Source organism: Hippopotamus amphibius, chromosome 7 (genome assembly GCF_030028045.1).
Source record: "Hippopotamus amphibius kiboko isolate mHipAmp2 chromosome 7, mHipAmp2.hap2, whole genome shotgun sequence".
In the NCBI taxonomy this organism is placed as follows: Eukaryota; Metazoa; Chordata; class Mammalia; order Artiodactyla; family Hippopotamidae; genus Hippopotamus; species Hippopotamus amphibius.
This window is the reverse complement of record NC_080192.1, coordinates 137776228-137801052: the sequence shown is the minus strand read 5'-3', so window position 1 is coordinate 137801052 and position 24825 is coordinate 137776228. Positions and strand designations below refer to the sequence as shown.

General features: G+C 38.4%; 1 protein-coding gene across 2 annotated transcripts in view; it reads right to left on the bottom strand.

The window, feature by feature from the left end:
- NBAS (NBAS subunit of NRZ tethering complex) overlaps positions 1-24825 on the bottom strand; it is a 320076-nt gene that overhangs the window by 228541 nt on the left and 66710 nt on the right. For both annotated transcript variants that reach the window (XR_009054733.1, XM_057742162.1), the window contains exons 12-19: positions 24444-24572; positions 15213-15276; positions 9055-9248; positions 7690-7947; positions 6856-6981; positions 3655-3806; positions 2628-2768; positions 2287-2365 (exon numbers count right to left, since the gene is read on the bottom strand). Coding sequence is in view for 1 of the 2 variants with exons in the window: in XM_057742162.1 (XP_057598145.1) it covers positions 2287-2365; positions 2628-2768; positions 3655-3806; positions 6856-6981; positions 7690-7947; positions 9055-9248; positions 15213-15276; positions 24444-24572 (1143 nt within the window). In the remaining variant the exon portion in view is untranslated. The remainder of the gene's footprint in view (positions 1-2286; positions 2366-2627; positions 2769-3654; positions 3807-6855; positions 6982-7689; positions 7948-9054; positions 9249-15212; positions 15277-24443; positions 24573-24825) is intronic.

Genomic DNA, 24825 nt, shown 5'->3' with positions numbered 1-24825 from the left:
CTCTTCCTCCAGCACAGGCATAACATCTGACATACAGTGGGCACTCGTGTAAAATTTAAATGAATCCATTTTCATCTCATTTATCACAGAATTAATAAAATAAGCCATGACCTATGATTCAAATGCAATGGCTATCTCTACCACTATCTAGCTGGTTAGCCATTACATCGGAATAACTTCATTTCTAAATTTTAACAGCCAAATTCATCAACTTCTCCTGCTTTTCAAAACCTTAGCTTAATTCCCTTTGCGTGGGCTCAACAAACACTTTAAACATCATTATTACCATGTAATAATAAGTGCACTTACTACTGTCAAATAGGAAACAGCAATTCAGTAACTAAAGAATAATACAAGAAAATTAACTGGATAGTGAAACTCTGAACATTTTATGGAACTTTTTAAGATCTCATCAGTAAACTACAGCTAAGTATAAAAAATAATAAACTACATCTGTACCAACATCAGTAGTTCACAATATGCTTTTATATATACCTCTAAATATCACAGAACGGACATAATAAAAGGATATGCTTTAAAATAATATGACCATCCAGGACTTCCTAGGTGGTGCAGTGGTTAAGAATCCACCTGCCAACGCAGGGGACACGGGTTCGAGCCCTGCCCCAGGAAGAGCCCACATGCTGTGGAGCAACTAAGCCCGTGTGCCACAACCATTGAGCCTGTGCTCTGGAGCCCGTGAACCACAACTATTGAGCCCATGTGCTGCAACTATTGAAGCCCACGCGCCTAGAGCCTGTGCTCCACAACAAGAGAAGCCACGGCAATGAGGAGACTGCGCACCACAATGAAGAGTAGCCCTCACTCGCATCAACTAGGGAAAGCCCGTGTGTAGCGATGAAGACCCAATGCAGCCAATAAATAAAATAAATAAATAAATAAATTTGGGGAAAAAAAATAATAATATGACCATCCAACAGTCAAACTAGTTGTACTACAGATAAAACTATTAGGAATGTTTTGTAACTTGTTTGTATGAAGTGATATACTAATTACCGTGTTTTCTAATAATCACAGAAATAGTCCTCTTTGGTCACTAGCATTTTGTTTAAAAATATTTCTATTATATTAACAGGTGGAGAATCAAATGCTTTTATTTGCCTGCAGGTATCAGAAGTACTAAAGACGTCCATTATTCTGGGGATGGGCATCACATTCTCAGATGTCATATTTACTGAGCCCCTACTATGGGCCAGTGCCAAGAGCCAAAGTGTGCCAACAGAAGGGACACTAAGACAGACAGAGGACGTAACCTGCACATGAAGTCTTATTTCAAAGGTGAGAAATTTATATTAAATTCTGGGTAACTTAAGCTATGAGGGTCATGTGAAAAAGCAATCTAAACTATGTATATTTTATGCAATGCTTCTCACACGTTTAAGAATACCTAAATCTTATAATACAAGGTGCTACTGAAAAGCACAACACAGGACATCTGTGTTTGTGGCCCTGAAGAAACAATTTTGAAGTATGCTTTCAGTTCAAGTGACTACATTTGGCCGTAATTAGGATCAAAATTTAACCAACTAAATTCAAAGCACTAATAAATCATTAAAATAAAACAAGTCAGAAGTATTCATATTAGGATTATTAAAACCCAGTGTATACTGAATTTGGTACTATAGACAGCCATATGCCATAACCTAAAGTTTAAATGTAAAATAAAAGCAAATGAAAAGGATCATAAATCTAGGAAACATAGATGCACTGAGATGGCTAACACATTTCTACTCCCTAAATTAACAAAGTAACTTCTGGCCTTTCATGGATCTATAATTTTTACCAAAACTGATATACAAGAGAACCTGCTTCTGTACTAAATAAATTTTCCCCACATAAATTGTTCTAAAGACCAAGAATATCAGCTATGAAGGCAGAACATTTATGATGACAGATCAAATCAACATAATTGGTTCGGGACTGCCATGGTGGCACAGTGGTTAAGAATCCACCTGCCAATGCAGAGGACATGGGTTTGATCCCTGGTCTGGGAAGACCCCACACGTCATGGAGAAACTAAGCCCATGTGCCACAACTACTGAACCCACGTGCTGCAACTACTGAAGCCCATGCAGCCAGGGCCTGTACTCCACAATGAGAAACCACTGCCTGGAGAAGCCCAGGCACTGCAACGAAGTATAGCCCCCACACGCCTCAACTAGAGAAAGCCCACATGCAGCAATGAAGACCCAATGCAGGCAATAAATAAACAAATGTGTAAAAACAAAACAAAACATAATTGGTTTGATTAAGCCTACTCCTTACCTCATAGGTTGCAAGCCGATCTAAGTAGGTTAACAATTTCAGTCTACAACGGCAAAGTTCCTTTTGTTCCAGTGTTAACCTGTTTGAACAAGTATATTAGGCCACTTATTTTTACCTACAAGCACGTTTCTCTAAGATCTAAAACAGAATAAAAATGATCAATATTCCATTAAGCCCAAAACTCATGGAACAGTACACAAAAGCACAAGGGTAAAATAATACTAAATGCATTTGATTTTAGTTGCTGAAATAATGTAGAACAATCATCACTAGTAAAGAACACACTTAGATTACTAGTTATTTTAAAGAAATTACCGAGTGAACAGTAATAAATCATTTACTTTGAAAAGTCCACTAATTTAAGTAGTTCTCGTCTCTTCCTGAGCTGCTTCTCCTTTTTCTTCTCAGCAGGCTCTTCATCAGGTGGGGAAAGCTCCTCATAGGAAATACCGTCAATGTCCATTTCACCAGGCAGTGTAAATCTGCGAGAAAAAAAAGAAAACTCAAATCTATTTGGAGTATTTTTTTTAAATCTCATACAGTGAAGAAGTATTTTCCCTTATTTTATTAAGTTGGTTTCTGCAAAAACAGAAGCAACCAATTATTTGAAAGAAAGCTTTTGCTATTTATTATAAGCAAAGTGATTCTCTCATTTATATCCATAGAATGGGCAAGAAGTCATCAGTCTCATCACACGTAGAAACTCTGAATATCAAGACAATGAAAAATGCTTTGGAAAACATGGGAGGTTATAGTCAACCAACGTGAAACAGCCTACGAGGAAGATGTTGCCCAGAGTTTACAATGTGAATCACTTCTATTTAAGGTCTTAAAATGGTAATGAATGTCAGTCTCATTTAAATAACTTAGCAAATACACTACCACATTTACAACCCCCAAAATGTTTCAAATGTTTGATGAACAGCAGCTCTTGTCAACTTTATTACTGTTATTAATTGACATTTGTATGGTGCTTAAAAGCTTCCACAAGATGTACAGAAGGAAGGAGGAAGGATACAATCCTACAGATAAGTAAGTGAATGAAGCTCAGACTGGCCTATGTGGTTCATTTGACCGGTTAGCACACCGCACACCCAGGTATGTGCCGTCTTCACCTCACAGCTTAGAAATGGCCAGCGTTCAATAAATGTTTGTAGAATCTCATCTTTTATCAACATCAAGCTATCATATGTAAATGTATTTAACTTAAAGGAAAGAAAACTGTGACCTCAGATAAAAAAGCATTAATCAAAGGCAACTGCTTCACTGCAGAATAACCGAAATAAAGAAAAGTTTACCCTTTCCAATGTCTCAAAAGTTTTCACAAAGTCACTTTTACTTTTGAATCCAAATCCTTCTGGAACCAACCTGCCATCATCTGCTCCTCTCCCTATGGCTAAAAGAGCCTCCAGGTCTGTGCCTTTTAATCCGTATTGAAGCAGCTCTTTTGCAGCATCCACATTTTCAGGAACTCTTTCCAAACACTCATGAAGAACCCAGGATCGTTTCTTTATTTTACTCTGGATACAGAGAAAATTTTAAAAAGAGGCATTAAAGAAACCATGACATCTGATGGCAACTGAGAACTGCCTTCTAGAATTATAAAGCTATACCTGAGAGAGTAGAGCTACCTAAGACCTTGACCACAGGCAGCTGCTAGAGAAACTCAACATTAAAAAGCTATTTTCCTAACAGTGACTAGGATTGGGTGGAGGGAATGTGATTCCAACTGCTTTCTTTCTTCTTCTAATGAAACACACTGAAACACAAAGCTCAGAACTCTTTTTTGGAAACTTAAAGGACCTTTCTAAGCTTTTTAGTTGCTCTCTAGTTTGCATTTGGGCTGTATAAAAGAGTGGAAAAATCCTATTGTAACAAACATGTTTAACTTTGAAACAAAACTAATGAGGCGTAGCACAGCCAGGTTCTGTATGTACTTGACTATGAGATGTCTCCCAAAGCACAGATGATAATTCAATCTTGAAGAGTCATGGCATGCTGTTCCTTGGAAAGACCAAGGGCCCATACTTCCCTCCCAACAGCTTCTTCTGACTCCAATCAAAAATCCCTGACTTGCCCTGTTCCTAGAAAGAGTCCTTACGGACACAAATTTAGAGAAAAATCTGACTCATACCCTATACATTCCTTTATACATTCTCTCATATCAATTCTTTCCTCAAATGTCTCTGAACTCACTTCCCCTTCTCCACATCTATGGCCTCTATACCAATCCATGTCATTGACACATAACACCTGGGACACTGTGGGAATCCCTTGCCCTTAACAAGGTTTCCCACCTGAATCCAAATCAATGTATCTTCCTAATGATATGCCCCAAAGTTCACCATCATGGAATCTCAGATCCAATGGACTGGTTTATTTAGAGCTGATTTGTTCATCCAAGAAATATTTACTGAGTACTTTTAGTGTGCCGTGAAAACAGAGCAACGAGTAAGACAGAGTTAGTCACTAGCCTCAGGAGTCACACGCATTTTCTGTTAATTTGCTCACACCACTTGTCCCATTAACAATGCCTTCTTCTATTCTAACTCTGCTTTGCATCCTTTCAAATCCCTGCTCCAAACATCTTCACGATATGAAGACTTCCATAACCAGAGTCTATCATGACTGCTCCCTTCACTGGGTTCCCACAGCATTTGTCTGCAATCCTCTTGTATGGTCATTTCTATAATGAAGGCATGAAGCTCATCTTCTCAGTACGATTGTAAGCTCCCTAAAAGCGAAGGCCATATTTATGCCACTCCTGTACACCTTCACCATCCCAGGCATAGTGCGCTTCTACTCTTCACTGCCTATTTATTTTGCTGGATTAAGTATTTCCCCCAATAAAAAAAGGATGTGATTTGTCTCTCCTAACATCTGTCAGCTCTTTCAGAGACCAAAACTGCTTTCTACTTTGTTACAGAAAAGGCCATTAAGTGGAAATACATGAATTCATGAGCTCACTGTCCTGAGTCACAAAAGAAGAAAGATAGTACAGGTTTGGCGTTCTGATATTTTTAAGAAAATACAAGCAACTTTGTCTTCTTCCTTTATTTCATTATCTTTCATGTTCTCTAAACTCTGATATCTTACTTGTATTAATAGTTTATCTTCCTGTTTGGCTGAAGCATCAACTTCTTACATGCAACTTTTTCACATTACGTTTTTATTAATTAGTAATGCACATGAATTTTTAGGGAAAACAATTACCATGAAAATTTCCCAACACTTCTTAGAATATTCCCAAGTGCAAAGGTATTTGCCTTTCTAAATGTCACATGAGAAGTCACAACCTCCTAAAAGTAGATATGAGCCCAACTACTTCCTTACAAAGGTGCCAATGATTCAAATAAACAGACTACACAGTAACTCTAAGTGTGGTAGCACGTAGCAGGAAGGATTTAACTGTAGGATTTAAGCAAAAAGGGGGTATTTGGCAAGCTTGATATGTCAGTTATCTATTTATTGCCTCTGAGCTCCAAAAGTACTCTTCAGAGCCAGTTCTGGGATAAACAGCATTTCCCATCTGTGGCTGACATGATATTAAGCTCTGTCAACAGAGGGCGCTGGAGGCCACTGCAGAGGAAGAGGCTCTGGTCTCTAATCCAGATGTGCTCTGATTCTGCTCTCCTTGCTGTCTTCGCAGCCAGCAACGCTGGCAGGGGACATCTGGTGTGCTGACGTCCCCCTCCCTTCTTCAGAGGACAATTTCCCACTTAGTGCCAGCTGCACTCCATGGACAGCTTCCTCCCCAGCGAATCTCTCAGACACCTGAAGGGGAAGCTTCCTAAACTAGACTTGCCTGCACTCCAGTGGGAATTTTTTTTCTTTTCAGTCCTGGTCAAGGTTCCTTATCTACCAGCCTTCATGCTGGTGGGGGGTTTCCTACTTATCAGCAGTTCCTGGGGTTTTCTGACCCCCAAACCTCAGCTCACGGCCACCCCAGCAAGAGGCAATAAACTGGCCCGTCCATCCCACCTCTCCCTGCCTGCCAGCCTTGGCTACCATGGACCAGCCATGGCCTGAGGCATCCCAGAGAACTGCTCTTCCATCCAATGTGCTGCAGCCACTTCTTGTTCAATGAAGGCTTAATCCCAGCCCAGGGGGAGGCCTCCCTTCTGAGTCTGTTCCCTCCTTGGGTACATCCCACTCAGCCCCAGAGTATTCCTTAGAGTTCTCTTTGCCCTCGTATAGTTAATCTCTTGTTACTAGGAAATAATTCTCCATATTAAAACTGTCCTATTCAAATTACTGTGCGGTTCCTGGCTTCTGACAGTACCCTGACTGATGCAGGTGAACAGAGGTGACTGAGGTAGATGAAGGGAAAGGATTAGGCCAAGACCAGGCAGTTGGCTAGTTTATCAGTGAATATTTGCTCACACATTTTCGGTACCAACGTTCAGCTGCAGGGCGGACACAACCTGATAACAGGATAATTTTTCAAGTTAGAAAAAAACACTTCATATAGAAAAGTCAGCAGTGAAAAGTACTCCAATGTGAAGCCCTATAGCCACAAGATAATCTTAAGTTTGAATTTTACTACGTTACCAAAAAATTTAAACATACCAAGTAATTCTGAATTGAAGCAATGTTGACAGCTGACTTCCTCCACTGCCTCTGATATACCAGGTCAGTATCCAGGCCATAGGTCTGAGCCAGAGACAAGGCTTCCTCATACTCTTCACTTTCGATCTTTGGACAAGGAAATGGAATAAGAATGTGACATTAGTGAGCTGTCCACAGTGCCACTATGATGACAGAATGATCACGGTGTAGGTCATGTATTCCTAACCACCCTCACGTGCACTGTGGCACCAGAAGCTCACAAACATGACGAGCGGCAGATAGATGAAGTATTTCTTTAAAGCACTTAACAGAAAGATGAGAAACAGGTGAGATACCCATGGTTATAGAGTAAAACGGCAAAACCAGGACAAGCAGGCGACAGCCTGACTCCTCGTCCAGGACTCCGCCCGTGACACTGAAGCACAAACAAGGAATACTCAGTGTTGATCAAATCTGCCTCCCAAGCAAGCCCTGGACTAGAAAGTAAGTCTGCAGTTCTTCCCTCATCCGCTGAGTCTGAGCTCACAGCTGTCTTCAACACAGAGGAGATGAGACCTGAAGGCCACAGGAAGCGGAGCAAAAACCGGGGCGGAGCCACCAAATGGACAATCGGTCCAGGTGAACTCGCCTCCCATCCACTGCTCTTACTGTGACTGCTCAGGCACAAAGACCAGCGCTATTTTCAGAAGTTTTATCATACTGACATTTCTAAGATGTCAATGATATAACAATCCCTCTTTAAACGTCTTCCTTTATTAAAAAAAAATTATTTTTCTCAAGAGAGTCAAATCAAATCTGATGCTATGACCGTGGATAGTAATGGGACACCCTCACCTTCCTCTGGTAGAGCTCCTCCGGGGTCGTAGACTGCAGGCTCACCAGGCGGTAGTTTTTAGTAATGGTCCGCGGGCGTTTCCGGGGTGGGGCGAAGCGCTCCATCTCGGTCACTAAGTAGAGGCCCTGTTTTATATAACCAAAGTAGCGAGCCTTGGCAGATATTTCCTGCTCAGAATCCGAATCCTCTTCTCCTTCATCCTCTTCTCCACCCCGCGTCTCCAAACGAGACCGTTTGGGGGCAAGTTTAATCTCGCACTGAATTGAAAAAGGAGATGTTAAATGAATAGTGAGGAACTAAAGATAAGTTTCTAGAGCTAATAAGAAGAACATTTTTAATTCTACTCTGGTTTGATTCATTACATCAGCCGTGTGATTAAGACTAAGACTGGAATTCAAAGGAACCCCAAAACAAACGCTCTATAAATCAAGAGCTCCAGAAATATGTATGGAAGTTATTGGCTCTGAATCTCTAATACTAAAGCCCATTTTAATAACAGGTCATTAATGTGGTCTTGTAAACTATATGCCTGGTAATTATTTGATGGAAATAAAGGAGTTGTGAATGTTAATTTCTTTCTTTTTGATATTTTTGTACCTGCTGTGAAAAGACGATTTTTTCTATTTAGCAAATGAACATGAAGGTGTTTATTTGCTTTACCAAGAATACCTCCTCCTCCTCCCTCAGCTTTTAAGCAATGTCTAAAGCTTCACAAAATTCTGAGTTTGAAGGCTGCCTGTTAAAGATAACTTTTATTACAGACTTAACAGAGTTGACTTCGACTTTCAGCCATGGTTCTCTTTAAAGAACATCTTTAGACTTGGTACCAAACTTAAGGGTGAAAAACATTTGTCAATCTGCACTGAAGTGAAAGTTATTGAAGGCCATTAGCTTTGAAAGATTTAAAATAAGAATTTTATATGACCAAAACATAACTTTAAAATACTTTTCAAATTTTTTGTCATGATAAACAAGTTTTTCTTAATAAAAGAACCAAAAGTTTTAAGTTGTCATATTTCACAGAAATAGGTTAAAGACTGTATTCCTTAGTAATAATATTATTTATATTTGTAAGATAACTAATCTAGGAAAAAAAAAATCTATCATGTCAATGAGGAAGCAATGCTTTATAGAAAGAAAATGACTATAAATGTTCTTCATTCTTACATAAATGCAGTTTTTAAATTGTCTAAACAGATCCTGTTTTATACTGCACTCAAGTTCTGATTCCAATAACAAATTTTTCTCTTTAAAGATAAGATTAAAAAACTGGATAACCAAAATTAAAAATCAGATATTTAGATTTGAGGGGCAATAAATGTTTACTCTCAAACACACTGGTTATTTAAAAGGGAAAGCATTACCTCCAAACTTAAAAATCCCCCATCATGGGTAGCAGTGACTTGAGGGGACGGTTCAAACCATTCACAGGATTTTCCCAGTAAATTCTTCAAAGTTTTCACTGATGAAACAGTCAAAGCACCAGAGCAGCGAGCCAAAATCACTGCACTGTCCACCCACCAATTCACATCTATTAGTGGGTAAAAGGATTCTTTATCTAATGGGGGTAAAAGGAAATCAGTACAAATGCAACCGTCAATGTGGTTTACATACAACACATAGTCCAATAATCAATTTTAAAACCATATTTGAGTCCTAAAGGATGACAAATAATAAGAAAAAATAAAATGCAAGTCATCATTCAGATTCTTACTCAAGTAGAAGACAAAAAATGGTAATTTATTTAATGAACACCTGAATGCTAACAACCTGCCAGTCAAAGTCCAAAGTTTTAGGGATGCTGAGGTAAATACATTAAGGTCTTTCTGCTCAAAAAATGAAAAATATTCAGAGATGTGTCACCATTTTCAACATATAAAAGGTAGGTATGTACTGAGAAGTGACAGATTCAGGAATAACTCTGAATTTCCTCTGGAGCAGGTCCTAAGATCCTCAAGTGAGAGGTGCCCTCTTTATACCTAGAGGAAAAGAGCATCCTTATCTCCAAAGACGGAGGGAAGCCAAGAAAAACTGAACCAGAACAGGCCTTGCTAAGTTTCTCCCAGTCTACTACCTTTAGCTGAGACCCTTTTGTCCATCATGTTTTTCCACAACTTTCCACCCTTCATCCAACCTAGTATAAAACTCATCCAGCTTAACTGACCCTCAGGTCTTCATTTCCTTATGAAGGCCCCTGTGTCCCTAAAACATATTAAATAAATGTGTATGCCTTTTTCTTCTTAATCTGTCTTTTGTTAGTCCAATTTACTGTGTGTTGGGTGGAGAATCTAGTAGGGTAGTAGGAAAAGGACTTTTTTCCTCCCCTGTACTTGCAACTAATCAGAAAGAGGAAAACATGTTCAAGACCAGTAAGGAACTGCAGGGTGGGGGAGGATCAAACTGAACTGTGGTTCACCAAACTGAGGCACTCAGAAGGAAATGGCATGATATTTATTACTATTTTATTGCCCTTTTATACCTTACTTGTTCCACTAAGGATCTGATGAGGTTTAAAGGTAACACAATAGTAAACCATAAATTTTAAAATATATGTAAACATTTCACTTAGGAGATAGAAATTTTTAAATAGGAGGTTAATGGAATTCCATAGTGGTCCACTGGTTAGGACTAGATGCTTTCACTGCAGTGGCCTGGGTTGGATCCCTGGTTGGGGGACTGAGACTACAGAAGCCAAATGAAGAATAAAACAAAACAGGAGGTTAACTTCATAAGAATAACTCATTATTTTAATTAAAAAACAAAAACCATTACCATAACAAATCAACTTTTTCTTCCTGTTTAAGCCTAAAGCAATACATATAAATAAGGAATTCTAAGAAAACATGAAAAGCAGTGTTCCTAGGCTTATAGCTTAATGTAAAGTGGGGTGAAAAGGAGCAAATCATTTCAATAGGCAGTTAATCTCCTACTTTGACAAATTCTATTTTTTCTCAAAAATGTTTTTCTGAATGAGTGTTTCAGGTAATTAACAAAAGTGAATACATGAACATGACACATGATATTAATGAATCAATACTTTCAGGGTAGGAAATCAAAAAATGCATAGAAACAAATGACATTGAAAGCATGACGACCCAAAACCTATGGGACACAGCAAAAGCAGTTCTAAGAGGGAAGTTTATAACAATACAATCCTACCTCAAGAAATAAGAAAAATTTCGCATAAACAACCTAACCTTACACCTAAAACAATTACAGAAAGAAGAACAAAAAAACCCCAAAGTGAGCAGAAGGAAAGAAATCATAAAGATCAGATCAGAAGTAAATGAAAAAGAAATAAAAGAAACAATAGCAAAGATAAATAAAACTAAAAGCTGGTGCTTTGAGAAGATAAGTAAAATTGATAAACCATTACCCAGACTCATCAGGAAAAAAAGTGAGAAGACACAAATTAACAGAATTAGAAATGAAAAAGGAGAAGTGACAACAGACACCACAGAAATACAAAAGATCATGAGAGACTACTACAAGCAACTATATGCCAATAAATTGGATAACCTGGAAGAAATGGATACATTGTTAGAAAAGTACAATCTTCAGGACTGAATCAGGCAGAAATAGAAAATATGAACAGAACAATCACAAGTAATGAAATTGAGACTGTGATTAAAAATCTCCCAACAGAGACTGGGATTGCCATACATACATTACTAATAAGAAAAAAAATACCAAATTGTACACTCTAAATATATGCAGGTTATCGTATGTTAACTGTATCTCCATAAAAGTTCTTAAAAAATAAAAATAAAATTAAAAAAAAATCTCCCAACAAACAAAAGCCCAGGACCAGATGGCTTCACAGGTGAATTCTATCAAACATTTAGAGAAGGGCTAACACCTATCCTTCTCAAACTCTTCCAAAATATAGCAGAAGGAGGAACACTCCCAAACTCATTCTACGAGGCCACCATCACCCTGATACCAAAACCAAGCAAAGATGTCACGAAAAAAGAACATTACAGGCCAATATCACGGATGAATACAGATGCAAAAATCCTCAACAAAATACTAGCTAACAGAATCCAAAAGCACATTAAAAAAATCATACACCATGATCAAGTGGGGTTTATCCCTGGGATGCAAGGATTCTTCGATATATGCAAATCAATCAACGTGATACATCATATCAACAAATTGAAGGATAAAAACCATATGATCATCTCCATAGATGAGGAAAAAGCTTCTGACAACATTCAACATCCATTTATGATAAAAACTCTCCAGAAAATGGGCATAGAAGGAAATTACCTACACATAATAAAAGCCATATAGGAGAAATCAAAAGCCAACATCATTCTAAATGGTGAAAAACTGAAAGAATTCCCTCTAAGAACAGGAACAACACAAGGGTGACCACTCTCACCAGTATTATTCAACATACTTTTGGAAGTTTCAGCCACAGCAATCAGAGAAGAAAATGAAATAAAAGGAATCCAAATTGGAAAAGAAGTAAAATTGTCACTCTTTGCAGATGACATGACATTATACATAGAAAACTCTATAAAGATTCTACCAGAAAACTGCTAGCACTAATTGATGAGTTTAGTAAAGTAGCAGGATACAAAATTAATGCACAGAAATCTCTTGCATTCCTGTACACTAACAACGAAAAAGCAGAAAGAGAAATTAGGGAAACTCTCCCATTTACCATTGCAACAAAAAGAATAAAATACCTAGAAATAAACCTGCCTAAGGAGGCAAAACACCTGTATGCAGAAAACTATAAGACACTGATGAAAGAAATCAAAGATGATACAAACAGATGGAGAGACATACCATGTTCTTGGATTGGAAGAATCAACATTGTGAAAATGACTATACTACCCAAAGCAATTTACAGATTCAACGCAATCCCTATCAAATTACCAACAGCATTTTTCACAGAACTAGAACAAGAAATCTTACAATTTGTATGGAAATGCAAAAGACCTCCAATAGCCAAAGCAATCTTAAGAAGGAAAGATGGAGTTGGTGGAATTAGGCTTCCTGACTTCAAACTACACTACAAGTCTACAGTGATCAAGAGAGTATGGTAGGACTTCCTAGGTGGTGCAGTGGTAAAGAATTCGCCTGCCAATGCAGGGGACATGGGTTCGAGCCCTGCCCTGGGAAGATTCCACATGCCACGGAGCAACTAAGCCAGTGCCCCACAACTATTGAGCCTGTGCTCTAGAGCCCGTGAGCCACAACTACTGAGCCCATGTGCTGCAACTACTGAAGCCCACACGCCTAGGGCCCGTGCTCCACAACAAGAGAAGCCACTACAATGAAGAGCCTGCGCACCACAATGAAGAGTAGCCCCTGCTCGCAGCAACTAGAGAAAGCCTTTTTGCAGCAATGAAGACCCAACACAGCCAATAAATAAATAAAATAAATAAAATAAAATATATAAATAAATAAATAAAGACAGTATGGTAGTGGCACAAAAAGAGAAAGGAAGATCAATGGAACAGAATAGAGAACTCAGAGGTAAACCCAAGCATATATGGGCACCTTATCTTTGACAAAGGAGGAAAGAATATACAATGAAAAAAAGACAGCCTCTTCAATAAGTGGTGCTGGGAAAATTGCACAGCAACATGTAAAACAATGAAATTAAAACACTTCCTAACACCATACACAAAAATAAACTCCAAATGGATTAAAGACCTACATGGAAGGCCAGGCACTATAAAACTCCTAGAGGAAAACATAGGCAGAACACTCTATGACATCCATCAAAGCAAGATCCTTTTGGACCCACCTCCTAGAATCAGGGAAATAAAATCAAGAAGAAACAAATGGGACCTCATGAAACTTAAAAGCTTTTGCACAGCAAAAGAAACCATAAACAAGACAAGACAACCCTCAGAATGGGAAAAAATACTTGCCAATGAAGCAACAAAGGATTAATCTCCAAAATATACAAGCAGCTCATGCAGCTTGATACCAAAAAAGCAAATAACCCAATCCAAAAATGGGCAGAAGACCTAAATAGACATTTCTCCAAGGAAGACATACAGATGGCCAACAAACATATGAAAAGATGCTCAACATCACTAATCATTAGAGAAATGCGACTCAAAGCCACAATGAGGTATCACCTCACACCGATCAGAATGGCCATCAACACAAAATCTAGAAACAATAAATGTTGGGGGGGGGGGGGAGAAAGGGGAACTCTCCTGCACTATTGGTGGGAATGTAAATTAGTACAGCTACTATGGAAAACAGTTTGGAGGTTCCTTAAAAAACTAAAAATGGAACTACCATATGACCCAGCAATCCCACTACTGGACATATACCCAGAGAAAACCATAATCCAAAAAGAAACATGTAGCATAATGTTCATTACAGTACTATTTACAATAGCCAGGATGTGGAATCTACCTAAATGCCCATCAACAGATGAATGGATAAGGAAGATATGGCACAAATATACAGTGGAATATTATTCAGCCATAAAAAAGAATGAAATCAAGTTATTTGTAATGAAGTGGATAGACCCAGAGTCTGTCATACAGAGCGAAGTAAGCCAGAAAGAGAAAAACAAATACTGTATACTAACTCATATATATGGAGTCTCAAAAAAAATGGCACTGATAAACCCAGTGACAGGGTAAGAATAAAGATGCAGATGTAGAGAACAGACTTGAGGACACAGGATGGGGTGGAGGGGAGGCCAAAGGGGAAGCTGGGACAAAGTGAGAGAGTAGCATTGATATATATACACTACCAAATGTAAAACAGATAGCTCGTGGGAAGTTCCTGCATAACATAGGGAGATCTACTTGATGCAGGGTGATGACTTAGAGGGCCAGGATAGGGAGGGTGGGAGGGAGAGGATATGGGGATATATGTATAAATATAGCTGATTCACTTTGGTGTACCTCAAAAACTGGCACAACTGTGTAAAGCAATTATATTCCAATAAAGAGCTTAAAATAAAATAAACAAAATTTACTTCCAAAAAATATATATATATATACTTTCAGCATCTTTAAATGTGAATTACAAGCATAATTTATAAAGATTTTGAACTTTGTAACTATCAGTAACTTTATAAGAGACACTTAAAAATTCAGAAGTGTTTGTTTCACCAGAAGAAAAAGGGACCAATTATTCAAAGTGATTTAATTTTTTAATTTTTGTTTTTAATTTTAATCTACCAATTAAACAGTCAATATTGCTTTTAATTAAATGTAAATACTAGCTTTTTTTTAACTTATAAAAGTAATACATGCTTATTGTTAAAAAAAAAAGTTTATATATGGAGATGTATGACAAAAAAGAGAAAGTCCCTCCAGCCTCTCATTACCTACCACTTACTGCACCATCCCCACAGCCCCAGAGATAACAGCTGAGTTTACTCTTTGAGGAATCCCTTTTTGCAGCGAGAGACTAAGATGGTAGAAAAAAAAAAGAGTTTTCTCTCCCCTACATATGTTATATGATCTAAAAACAGCACATTTTATTATACAGGAGTCTCAATGTTTTAATCATCATACGTCATAAAACTCACCTTTGATTTTTTTTCTCTTCTCAGTAGAGAGTGTCCAATCAGGATTAAGGTCATCATAGCCTGGCTGAATTTGAAAAATAGGCACATAAATTCTTGGGTTAACAGGTAAGAAAAATATGAGAACATCTTCAAGAACTTTGGATTTTTTTTTAACAAAATACAGAAATAATGCTTTTCTTTGATCTCTATACCTAGTTGAAATCTATTCCTCTCCAAGATCTTGAAAAGCAATTGTTCTTATACCTAAGAGGTGCACACGCAAGTACTGTGACTCAATTCAGCGAAGAAAACAGCATGGATGAGAACAATGATAGACAGTACACAATCCATACAAATAAAAGTGGGATATATTAACAATTCTGCTCTCTCTCACACACACACACACACACACACACACACACACACACACACACACACACACGCCTGCATACTGGGAGCAGAACAGCTGTGCTGCTGTGAATAAAACACCAGCCTGGATGTAAATGCTCTTCTGCCTCGTAAGGTGAGCAACCCTCCAGGCCTGGGTTCCCACAGCTCTGAGGCTGGACTCCGCAACTTCCATGTCATTCCCAGTTCTAACTTTCCAGGACAGAAAACCTATTGTACTAAGTCAAAAAATATAACCATGCAATCCTCAAATTCATGCATTCACTGTCTAATCTCGTGGCAACATGATGTCATGCCCACCTTTGTGAATGTCAGGACACATAACACGATCTCTCAAATATCACAAAACAACTAAGATTAAGCCACTGCCAGACATTTTCCAGGCCCAATATTAATTCCAAAACCTCCAGAATCACAACAGTATGGGGACAAAAACAACAAAATATCAATTGGGAGTTATCTGAAATCCTAAGCCTTAAAAAAGTGATGCTGTACGTATATCAAAATGTGCTTTTTCACCTAATGCAACAGAATAAACATCTATGTTTTATTACCAATTTATCAGTGGCTAACAAGTTAAGGTATTACAACTGATATTTCTTTCTGTAGCCTAAGAGAACTTTCTGCTCTCCACCACTATGATAAGTTATTCAGAGTGGTGCCTGAAAACAGAAGATACAATTCTTTAACTTTATCAGGAAAAAAGTTGCCATAAAAGGCTATTTGTACACTAGGGTAAGGAATGGATTGTCCTAGTTTACTTAATTACAAAATAAATAAATAAATAAAATAAAAAGTTAAGTTTCAACGAATCAGAGTAAGGTACGTATTACTGAAAATAATCAACTAAATTAAAATCTTATTTAACCATTGACAAGGCACCTTAGAAGTTGTCAATACCTCCGAATCACCAGCTGTACCTCCACCAACAGCACCAGACGCACGCCAGCATTTATGTACGTGATGCCATGTGTGCCTCCTCACTTACATGCTGGAGTACACAAAGGAAGTATGGAATAACACTTTAAAACTTTAAGCCCCACAAACAACAACAATTATGATTCAGCCTTGGGTAAATTTCAGGACGTACAGATTACAAAGAAATTTAACAGGAACGCTTGAGAAGAAAATGTAAAAAGAAGTCATCTCATTGGCATAAGTATTTTGAGAATTCAAAGTGTGCCTGTCTTCATCAAAGTTAATGGTGAACAAGAGGACCAGGAATGAGCAGTACTAGAGTCTACTAGAGCCAACCACCACGCTCTGAGACTAGACTATTCCATGTAGACTGATTAAATAATGGGTGTCTCTTGTGAAACCAGTTTCAAACCCAAGGGGAAGATTTGTTCCCAGGACTCTGTCAGTCATCCCTGTACTCCCACATCTATCAGTGTCCACCTGTCACGGCAGCGAAATGCTGACTGAGGGAATGAACTAACTAATCCTCTGAATCACTGAGCTCTGAGTAGAATGTCTAAGCTATAGAAAAATTAGTTGGGGACTTCCCTGCTGGTGCAGTGGTTAAGAATCTGCCTGCCAATGCATGGGACATGGGTTTGATCCCCGGAGCATCTCACATGCTGCGGAGCAACTAAGCCCGTGCACCACAATTACTGAGCCTGCGCTCTAGAGCCCATAAGCCACAACCACTGAGCCCACACACCTCAACTACTGAAGCCCACGTGCCTAGAGCCCGTGCTCCACAGCAAGAGGAGCCACCGCAACGAGTAGCCTGCGCACCACAATGAAGAACGGCCCCCACTCACCGCAACTAGAGAAAGCCCACACGAAGCAATGAAGACCCAACACAGCCAAGAAAGAGAGAAGGAAAGAAGGGAGGAAAGAAAGAAGGAAAGAAAGAAAGAAAAGAGTGAAGGGAAGGGAGGGGGAAGGGAGGGGGAAAGGAAGGGGAAGGGAAGGAAAATGGAAGGGAAGGGGAAGGGAAGGAAAGAGGAAGGGAAGGGAAGAGGAAGGCAAAGGAAGGGAAAGGGAAGGGGAAGGGAAGGAAAGAGGAAGGGAAGGGAAGAGGAAGGCAAAGGAAGGGAAAGGGAAGGGGAAGGGAAGGAAAGAGGAAGGGAAGGGAAGAGGAAGGGAAAGGGAAGGGAAAAGGAAAGGGAAAGGGGAAGGAAAAGATTAGTTGACATAGTACAAATATTCCTTCTCAAAACTGGTTTCTTCTGCTATTTAGTCAATGAAAACTGTGCACTTACACTGTGAGAGAAAGAAGAAAAAAAAAATCACACATTACAGGCCCTATAACTCAAGCACACAGATGACTAAGAAATGGGTATAAATAACTATAGCCCAAGGTCAAATTTGATAACAGCCCAAAAACAAGGTATAGATAAAAGTGCCAGGGGTCTTAAAAGGATGAAGAGATCATTTTGGATACGGGCTTGAGAAAGATGAAGGGAGCTCAAGAGGAACAAAGAAGGTTTGACAGTGTTATTATATACGTTTACGGCTGGATAAGACCTGGATGTGGAAAATGAGTGGAGGACAATGTTCCAGTCGGAGACCACAGCGTGCACAAAAGGACACACTTATTCAGGGAAAAAAAGTAGGTCAAAGTACAGGACCAGAGGCCATCATATTCTGATTCTATTCATTTTTGTTTGTTTGGGGGAAGAGAGGATTAATGAGATCATTTTTTCATTGAGGTGAAATTAACATAATATAAAATTAACCATGTTTAAATAATTCAGTGGTATTTAGTACACTCACAACGTTCTGCCACCTCCATTTTCAAAACATTTTTCTCTCTTCAAAATACAACCCCTTAGTCATTAAGCAGCTACTTCCCTTTTCCCCTTCCCCGAGCCTGGCCACCCCCAGTGTACCCTCTGTCTCTGTGGATTTACCTATTCTGGATATTTTGTATAAATGGGCTCAAACAACATGGAACCTTTTGTGTCTGGCTTCTTTCACTTAATGTTCTCAAGGTTAATCCAAGTTGTGGCATGGATTGGTGGTTCATTCCTTTTTTTTATGGCTGCATAATATTCTATCACAAGTATACACCACAATTTGTCTTTCCATCTTCTATTAACAGACATTTAGGTTGTTTCCAACTTGCACCTGCTGTGAACATGCATGCAAATGTACTTGTTTGAGTACCCATTTTAAATTCTTTGGGGTATATACCTATCTGTACTTCTGTCTTAGAAGTACACGAAAGATTCAGTCAACTTCATGAAATATGGGAGTTTGATGAAATTATCTGTATAGTATATTTAAGAAAGAAGCCCAAACAAAATATGAAACTTACCTCTGCCTCAGGCAGGGATGGCCTGCCAGACCGGCAACCTCACAGCTTGTCCCTCGCCACTTTCATTTTTTTTTTGTAAATTTATTTATTTATTTATTTACTTATTTATTTACTTATTTATTTATTTATTTTATTGGCTGTGTTGGGTCTTTTTTGCTGTGTGCGGGCTTTCTTTGCAGTGATTGGGGGGCTACTCTTCGTTGTGGTACGCAGGCTCCTCATTGCCGTGGCTTCTCTTGTTGCGGAGCATGAGCTCTAGGTGCATGGGCTTCAGTAGCTGCAGCACATGGGCTCAATAGTTGTGGCTCATGGGCTCTAAAGCGCAGGCTCAATAGTTGTGGCACATGGGCTTAGTTACTCCGCGGCATGTAGGATCTTCCTGGAGCAGGGATCGAACCCGTGTCGTCTGCATTGGCAGGCGGATTCTTAACCACTGCGCCACCTAGGAAGCCCCCCTCACCACTTCCTAGGCTGACATTCCCACTGCTCCCCTCATACTATTCAACGTGGCCCAAACTTACTACCCTTCAACGCCAAGGACTCTATCTGTGAGGAGAACCGTGGTCTGGCTGTGCTTTACGACATCTGGTTCAAATTCGGTAGGCTGCTACTTTGAGGACAGCATCACCAAGCTCCCAAGACTCCCATGCAAGTACGGGGGGCTGCTCACTCTCAGCACAATGTGGATATATTCTGAGAAGCAACTTCCACATCACTCCTCTCTGTACGAGGTCCTACCACATGTCTGAAAAGAGCCTGAGGTGCCCTCACTTTATGGGGCAGCAGTAGCCTCGAGGAGGGTGTCCTAAGGATACACTTACAGATTTTGTACAGAGAGGCTATTATGGCTAAAGCATATAGCTTAAAGCTGTTTTCTTCAGATTTAAGGATTTTATTTGCTGACTTTTTTTTTCTTTCTACAACAAGAAGCTAAATATAACAAAGACCTTCGCCAATAGCATAAAAGCAACCTTTAAATGTTTATTCATTCCAGAAGCATTTATTATCAGTATTTAATACGCCAAGCCCCTTGTTAGATCTCAGGGAAGAAATGAATATTCAATTCCATGCCTCTTCTCAAAAAGCTGACAGTCTAGTGAAGTTGTTAAAACAGCTGTGGTTTAGATCAAGATTAATGACATGAACTGTCATCTTCCCATTTATCCTTCATTGATTCATCCACTTAACAAAATTAGTCCAGTACCTACTATGTTTCAAAGAGAAAATAAAATCAAATAGGAAAGGTAAGTTTTGTGTATACTACATCTAAAGAAGTACAAATATGCAAGTAGTAAAACTTCTTCACAGAAAAGTTAAGGCCAAAAATGAGATGTAAATATATAAATATAACATATGGGAAATGTTCGAAACGAAACTCACTTTGGCAATTTTACTGTATATTCCAAACACGAGCAAAACTTAATACAGATTTCTAGCCAGATGGATTTTCATATTGACAATGAAAGCTGAAGTATTTAATCAACTAAAAACTGGATAGAAGTAAATCAGAATAGGCACTTCCAAACTATCTTTAATCATTAGATTTTACAGAGAAAATACTCATTCAAACAAAGCACATTATGAAAACTAATAAAGTAGCATATTGCTTGAAGAAAGGCCCAGATGAGCTGAATTCACAATTTGGTAAAAGACTTTAAGTCTGTATAGGGCAAGAGAAACATTACTTTTTTTCTCAGGCAATGTTTAAGTTATAAGCTGACTACACGCTATATATTAAATACTCCATTTTAAACTAACTGGCTGTCCACGCATTTCCCAGAGCAGCCACAAAGAAATCCCAAGCCTGTCCTGGCTGGCTGACCCAAGGTCACTTGATTATTATTGGCCAAAGAGAAAAGAGCAGCTGTTTTAAGTGTTTTTCAGCTGTTTAAGAGTTTTTCAGTGATTTTCAGCCAGTGATGAACACACAAAATGACACCATACATTTGGTAGGTGACAATATTATACCTCTCACTTATTAATTTTCACATTCCCAGTGTCTCTACACATGAACTGCACAATTCCAGGTGTCATTCCTATAAACCTCACAGGCTATCTCTCCCTGTTCTCCATTAACATCTTAGCTAGTACCCATTTGCCCATTTCAAGTCAGTATTCCTAAATATAAGCACTGTAAGAAGATTCTCTCGAAAAAAGACTTGACCTATGAAGTCAGAGGGCCTGAGTCAAAATGGAAGATTGATTCTAACATTTAGTGACCTAAGTTAACTTCTTTTAACAGTATTCCCGTCTACTAAAAGGAGTATACAACTGGTTTGCAAGACAAAAACAGAGACACAGATGTAGAGAACAAACATATGGACACCAAGTGGGGAAAGTGGGCGGGGGGGCGGGGGGGTGAATTGGGAGATTGGGATTGCCATATATTCCTTACTAATAAGGAAAAAAATATCAAATTGTGCACTTTAAATACATGCAGTTTATTGTATGTCAATTGTATCTCAATAAAAGTTCTTAAAGAAAAAAAAAAGGCCAAGTGAAAATAAACTCAAAAAAAAGAGTATAAAAACATTTTTTACTTAATAGGATTGTTTGTGAAGTAAACGAAAGAGATGAAAATTGCTCTATCGACAGCCAAGTCTCGCTATACAAACGCTATTTATTCCCAAAAATCCTCCTCCCCAACACCACCAACTGAAGTATACGTCATTCCTCTCAGCTTATCTTTTCATACTATTGACACGTTACTTTATTAATTTGTTTATAATTTCCCTTAGACTATGAATGTCCTAAGGGCAAGGACTGTGACTTACTGCATTTTCTACTCTAGCACTTGGTAGAGATTCAAATACTTGAACGTTATTATTTTATGATAATTATTACAAATAAAGTAACAACCTACTCTTTATCGCAGTGTTACATACAAGCTTTATAACATTTACTCTAGTGCACTATTTTTTTGACTTTAAGTATAGTTTATATATGATATTACATAAGTTATAGGTGTACGACGTAGTGACACACAATTTTTAAAGGTTATACTCCATTTGTAGTTATTATATAATACTGGCTATATTCCCTGTGTTGTACAACATATTCCTGTAACTTATTTTATACATTACAGTTTGTACCTCTTAATCCCCTAGCCATATCTTGCCCCTTCCCTCTTCCCTCTCTCTATGGTAACCACTAGTTTGTTCTCTATACCTGACTGGTACACTAGATTTTAATAACTCTCTTCATACATTAAAGTCCAAATCTAAAATGTTCAATATCCGATGTGATTAATCCCCAGAATGTAGGTGAAATATTCAAGCAAAGTATGGTTGTTCAAACTCCTTTTGCTGGACATAGAATTACCACCCTCACCTCATGTCACCACATCATAAGTACTATAGATATCCATCATAAAGTTAAGGGTTTACCAATGACAGACTTTCTCAATTACTTATTCTAACATCTGGTACACACTAACTAGCTCACAAGTTCAACACATATGAGAGGGCGGAAGAAATCTGTGTTATACTCACTGAGAAAAAGAATTTGTCTCTTTTCTTTTAAAGATCATCAAATAAATAAAGCCTAATAAAAAGCCTAACAAATAGGGTTTTTCCCACCTTTTTTTAACCTGTATTTATTTTCTCACATGGTCACGGAAAGAGCATAGATCTCAGAGCCAGAGAACTATGAAATCAAATCTCAGTTCTACTGCTTACTTGCTGAAAATCCCTAAGACAAAATAAGTGCTCAGTAAATAATAATAGAGGTTATTATTAGAGTAAGTTTTATAAAAGCTACAGGACTACTGTGTACATGCACCTCAATCCTACTGAGCTTCATAAGCCTAAAATAAGTATATCAAAAGAAACCAATGTAATGAGGTGGATAGAACTACAGTCTGTCATACAGAGTGAAGTAAGTCAGAAAGAGAAGGACAAATATTGTATGCTAACTCACACATACGGAATCTAAAAATGGTACTGATGAACTCAGTGACAAGAACAAGGATGCAGATACAGAGAATGGACTGGAGAACTCGAGGTTTGGGAGGGGGCAGGGGGTGAAGGGGAAGCTGAGATGAAGCGAGAGAGTAGCACAGACAAATATATACCACCAACTGTAAAACAGATAGTCAGTGGGAAGTTGTTGTATAACAAAGGGAGTCCAACTCGAGGATGGAAGATGCCTTAGAGGACTGGGGTGGGGAGGGTGGGGGGGACGTGAGGGGGGGGGAGTCAAGGAAGGGAGGGAATACGGGGATATGTGTATAAAAACAGATGATTGAACTTGGTGTACCCCCCAAAAAAATAATAAATAAATAAAATTTAAAAAAAAAAAAAAAAAAAAAAAGAAACCAGAGCTCTCACTTCAGAGAAGACAGAAAGAATGTCCCTGTATTTGGCTACTGAGGTTGAAAACTGAGGGAGGATCTCTTCTATTTAGAACAAATCTAGATCCAGTAAGTAAGAGAGAATGGCAGAGATGTGGAGACCAAATTAAATTCAATGTGATGAGGAACTGGGCGGGGGGGGGGGGGGGGGGGAATCCTTCCCAAAATGTGTCTAAGAGAAAAAAACTGAAGATCAGCAAAAACAAATACATTTAAGTCTGTGAAAGAGATTGAAAATGTAGAACGCCTTTCTCTTTTCCTCTATTCTGAGAAATACAAAATGTTATTTGCTTATTACGAATTCTTTTAACGGTGCAGTTTGATGAAACCAAATTCAAAAGTATGCTAATAAAAAGACCTTCATCCATTCAGATCTTTCAGGGAATATGCTCCTTTCTTAGAATCACAAAACTACCCACCAAAGCTGATGACAGGATATTCCAATAGGAAACAAGAATGAAGAAGTGAGAGAAGGAAAATTAACACTTAAAGTGCTGACATGCAAAATCATTTTCAGAGGATTAAACAATTTATAACGTAAGCCGTATCTAACTGAGATTTTTCTTAAATCTTCACTCTGTCGCAACACGTGGCATTATACAAGCATTATACTTTACCTGCCCATCCTGATTTTAGATTACAATAGATGTTGATTCTATCCATTACTGAACAACTCAATTGTTTAATTCTCAAACCTTGCCATTTCCAGACACTAAAAAAATGAATAGTTATATCTTTCTCTATATTTTCTCTATCTACCTTTTGAGTGAAGAGAAGATAAATCCCTTCCACCTTAAGGAAGCCCAGAGATTACTAGCACTGCAAGATTTGGAAAGAAGTCTAACCTTTTTACAATATTGACCCTTCCAATCTTTGATATTAGTTAACTTCTGCTGAAAACTTAGCATCTCCATTATGTATTTTTGGAATGAGAAAGAGGGGAAAATACAGAGTTCAATGGACAGATGACACTCAGGATACAGAGTGTCCTGTTCTACAAATTAGATTCAGCATAGAGCGCTACTCTGTTCTTCATTTGTTCTACTACAGTGATAGTATTAAAATTTAAGTAAAGAATAGGACAGCTTTGGAATGATGAGAATAAATGATGGCTGTGAGCTACATTTTAAATAAATGTAAAATATCATCAAAATGAAACTAGTATTGTCAGTAATTGCCCTTCAGCGAGAATCATTCTAGGAATAATCACAGTCAAGGGACACACCTGCTCGTTTTGATTCCACTCCCCTTGCTGCCTCAGAGACGGAATGGCCCAGATGCTTAGTTTTCCTGAGAAGTGAATGGCTGCAAGGAGGGTCCCATCTGGAGAAAGGCTCATCTTAAAGATCCCATCCTAGAAAATAATTATATTACATTAATGTCAGAGCAAGGGACTTGTAGCCAAATAGAAATAACTTCTAGAATTTAATAATGCTTTTTAGGGGTGCCGTGTCATAACTAATCCCTCATAATTAAGGATTCTGACAGCTTCATAACACTATAAACGTGCTCCAGAATATAAAAAAAAGGACACTTGCCCTTAAGGAGTTTTATAGATCTACTCTATAGGGTTATAATTTACATATAACCCAAAACCCAAATATGCG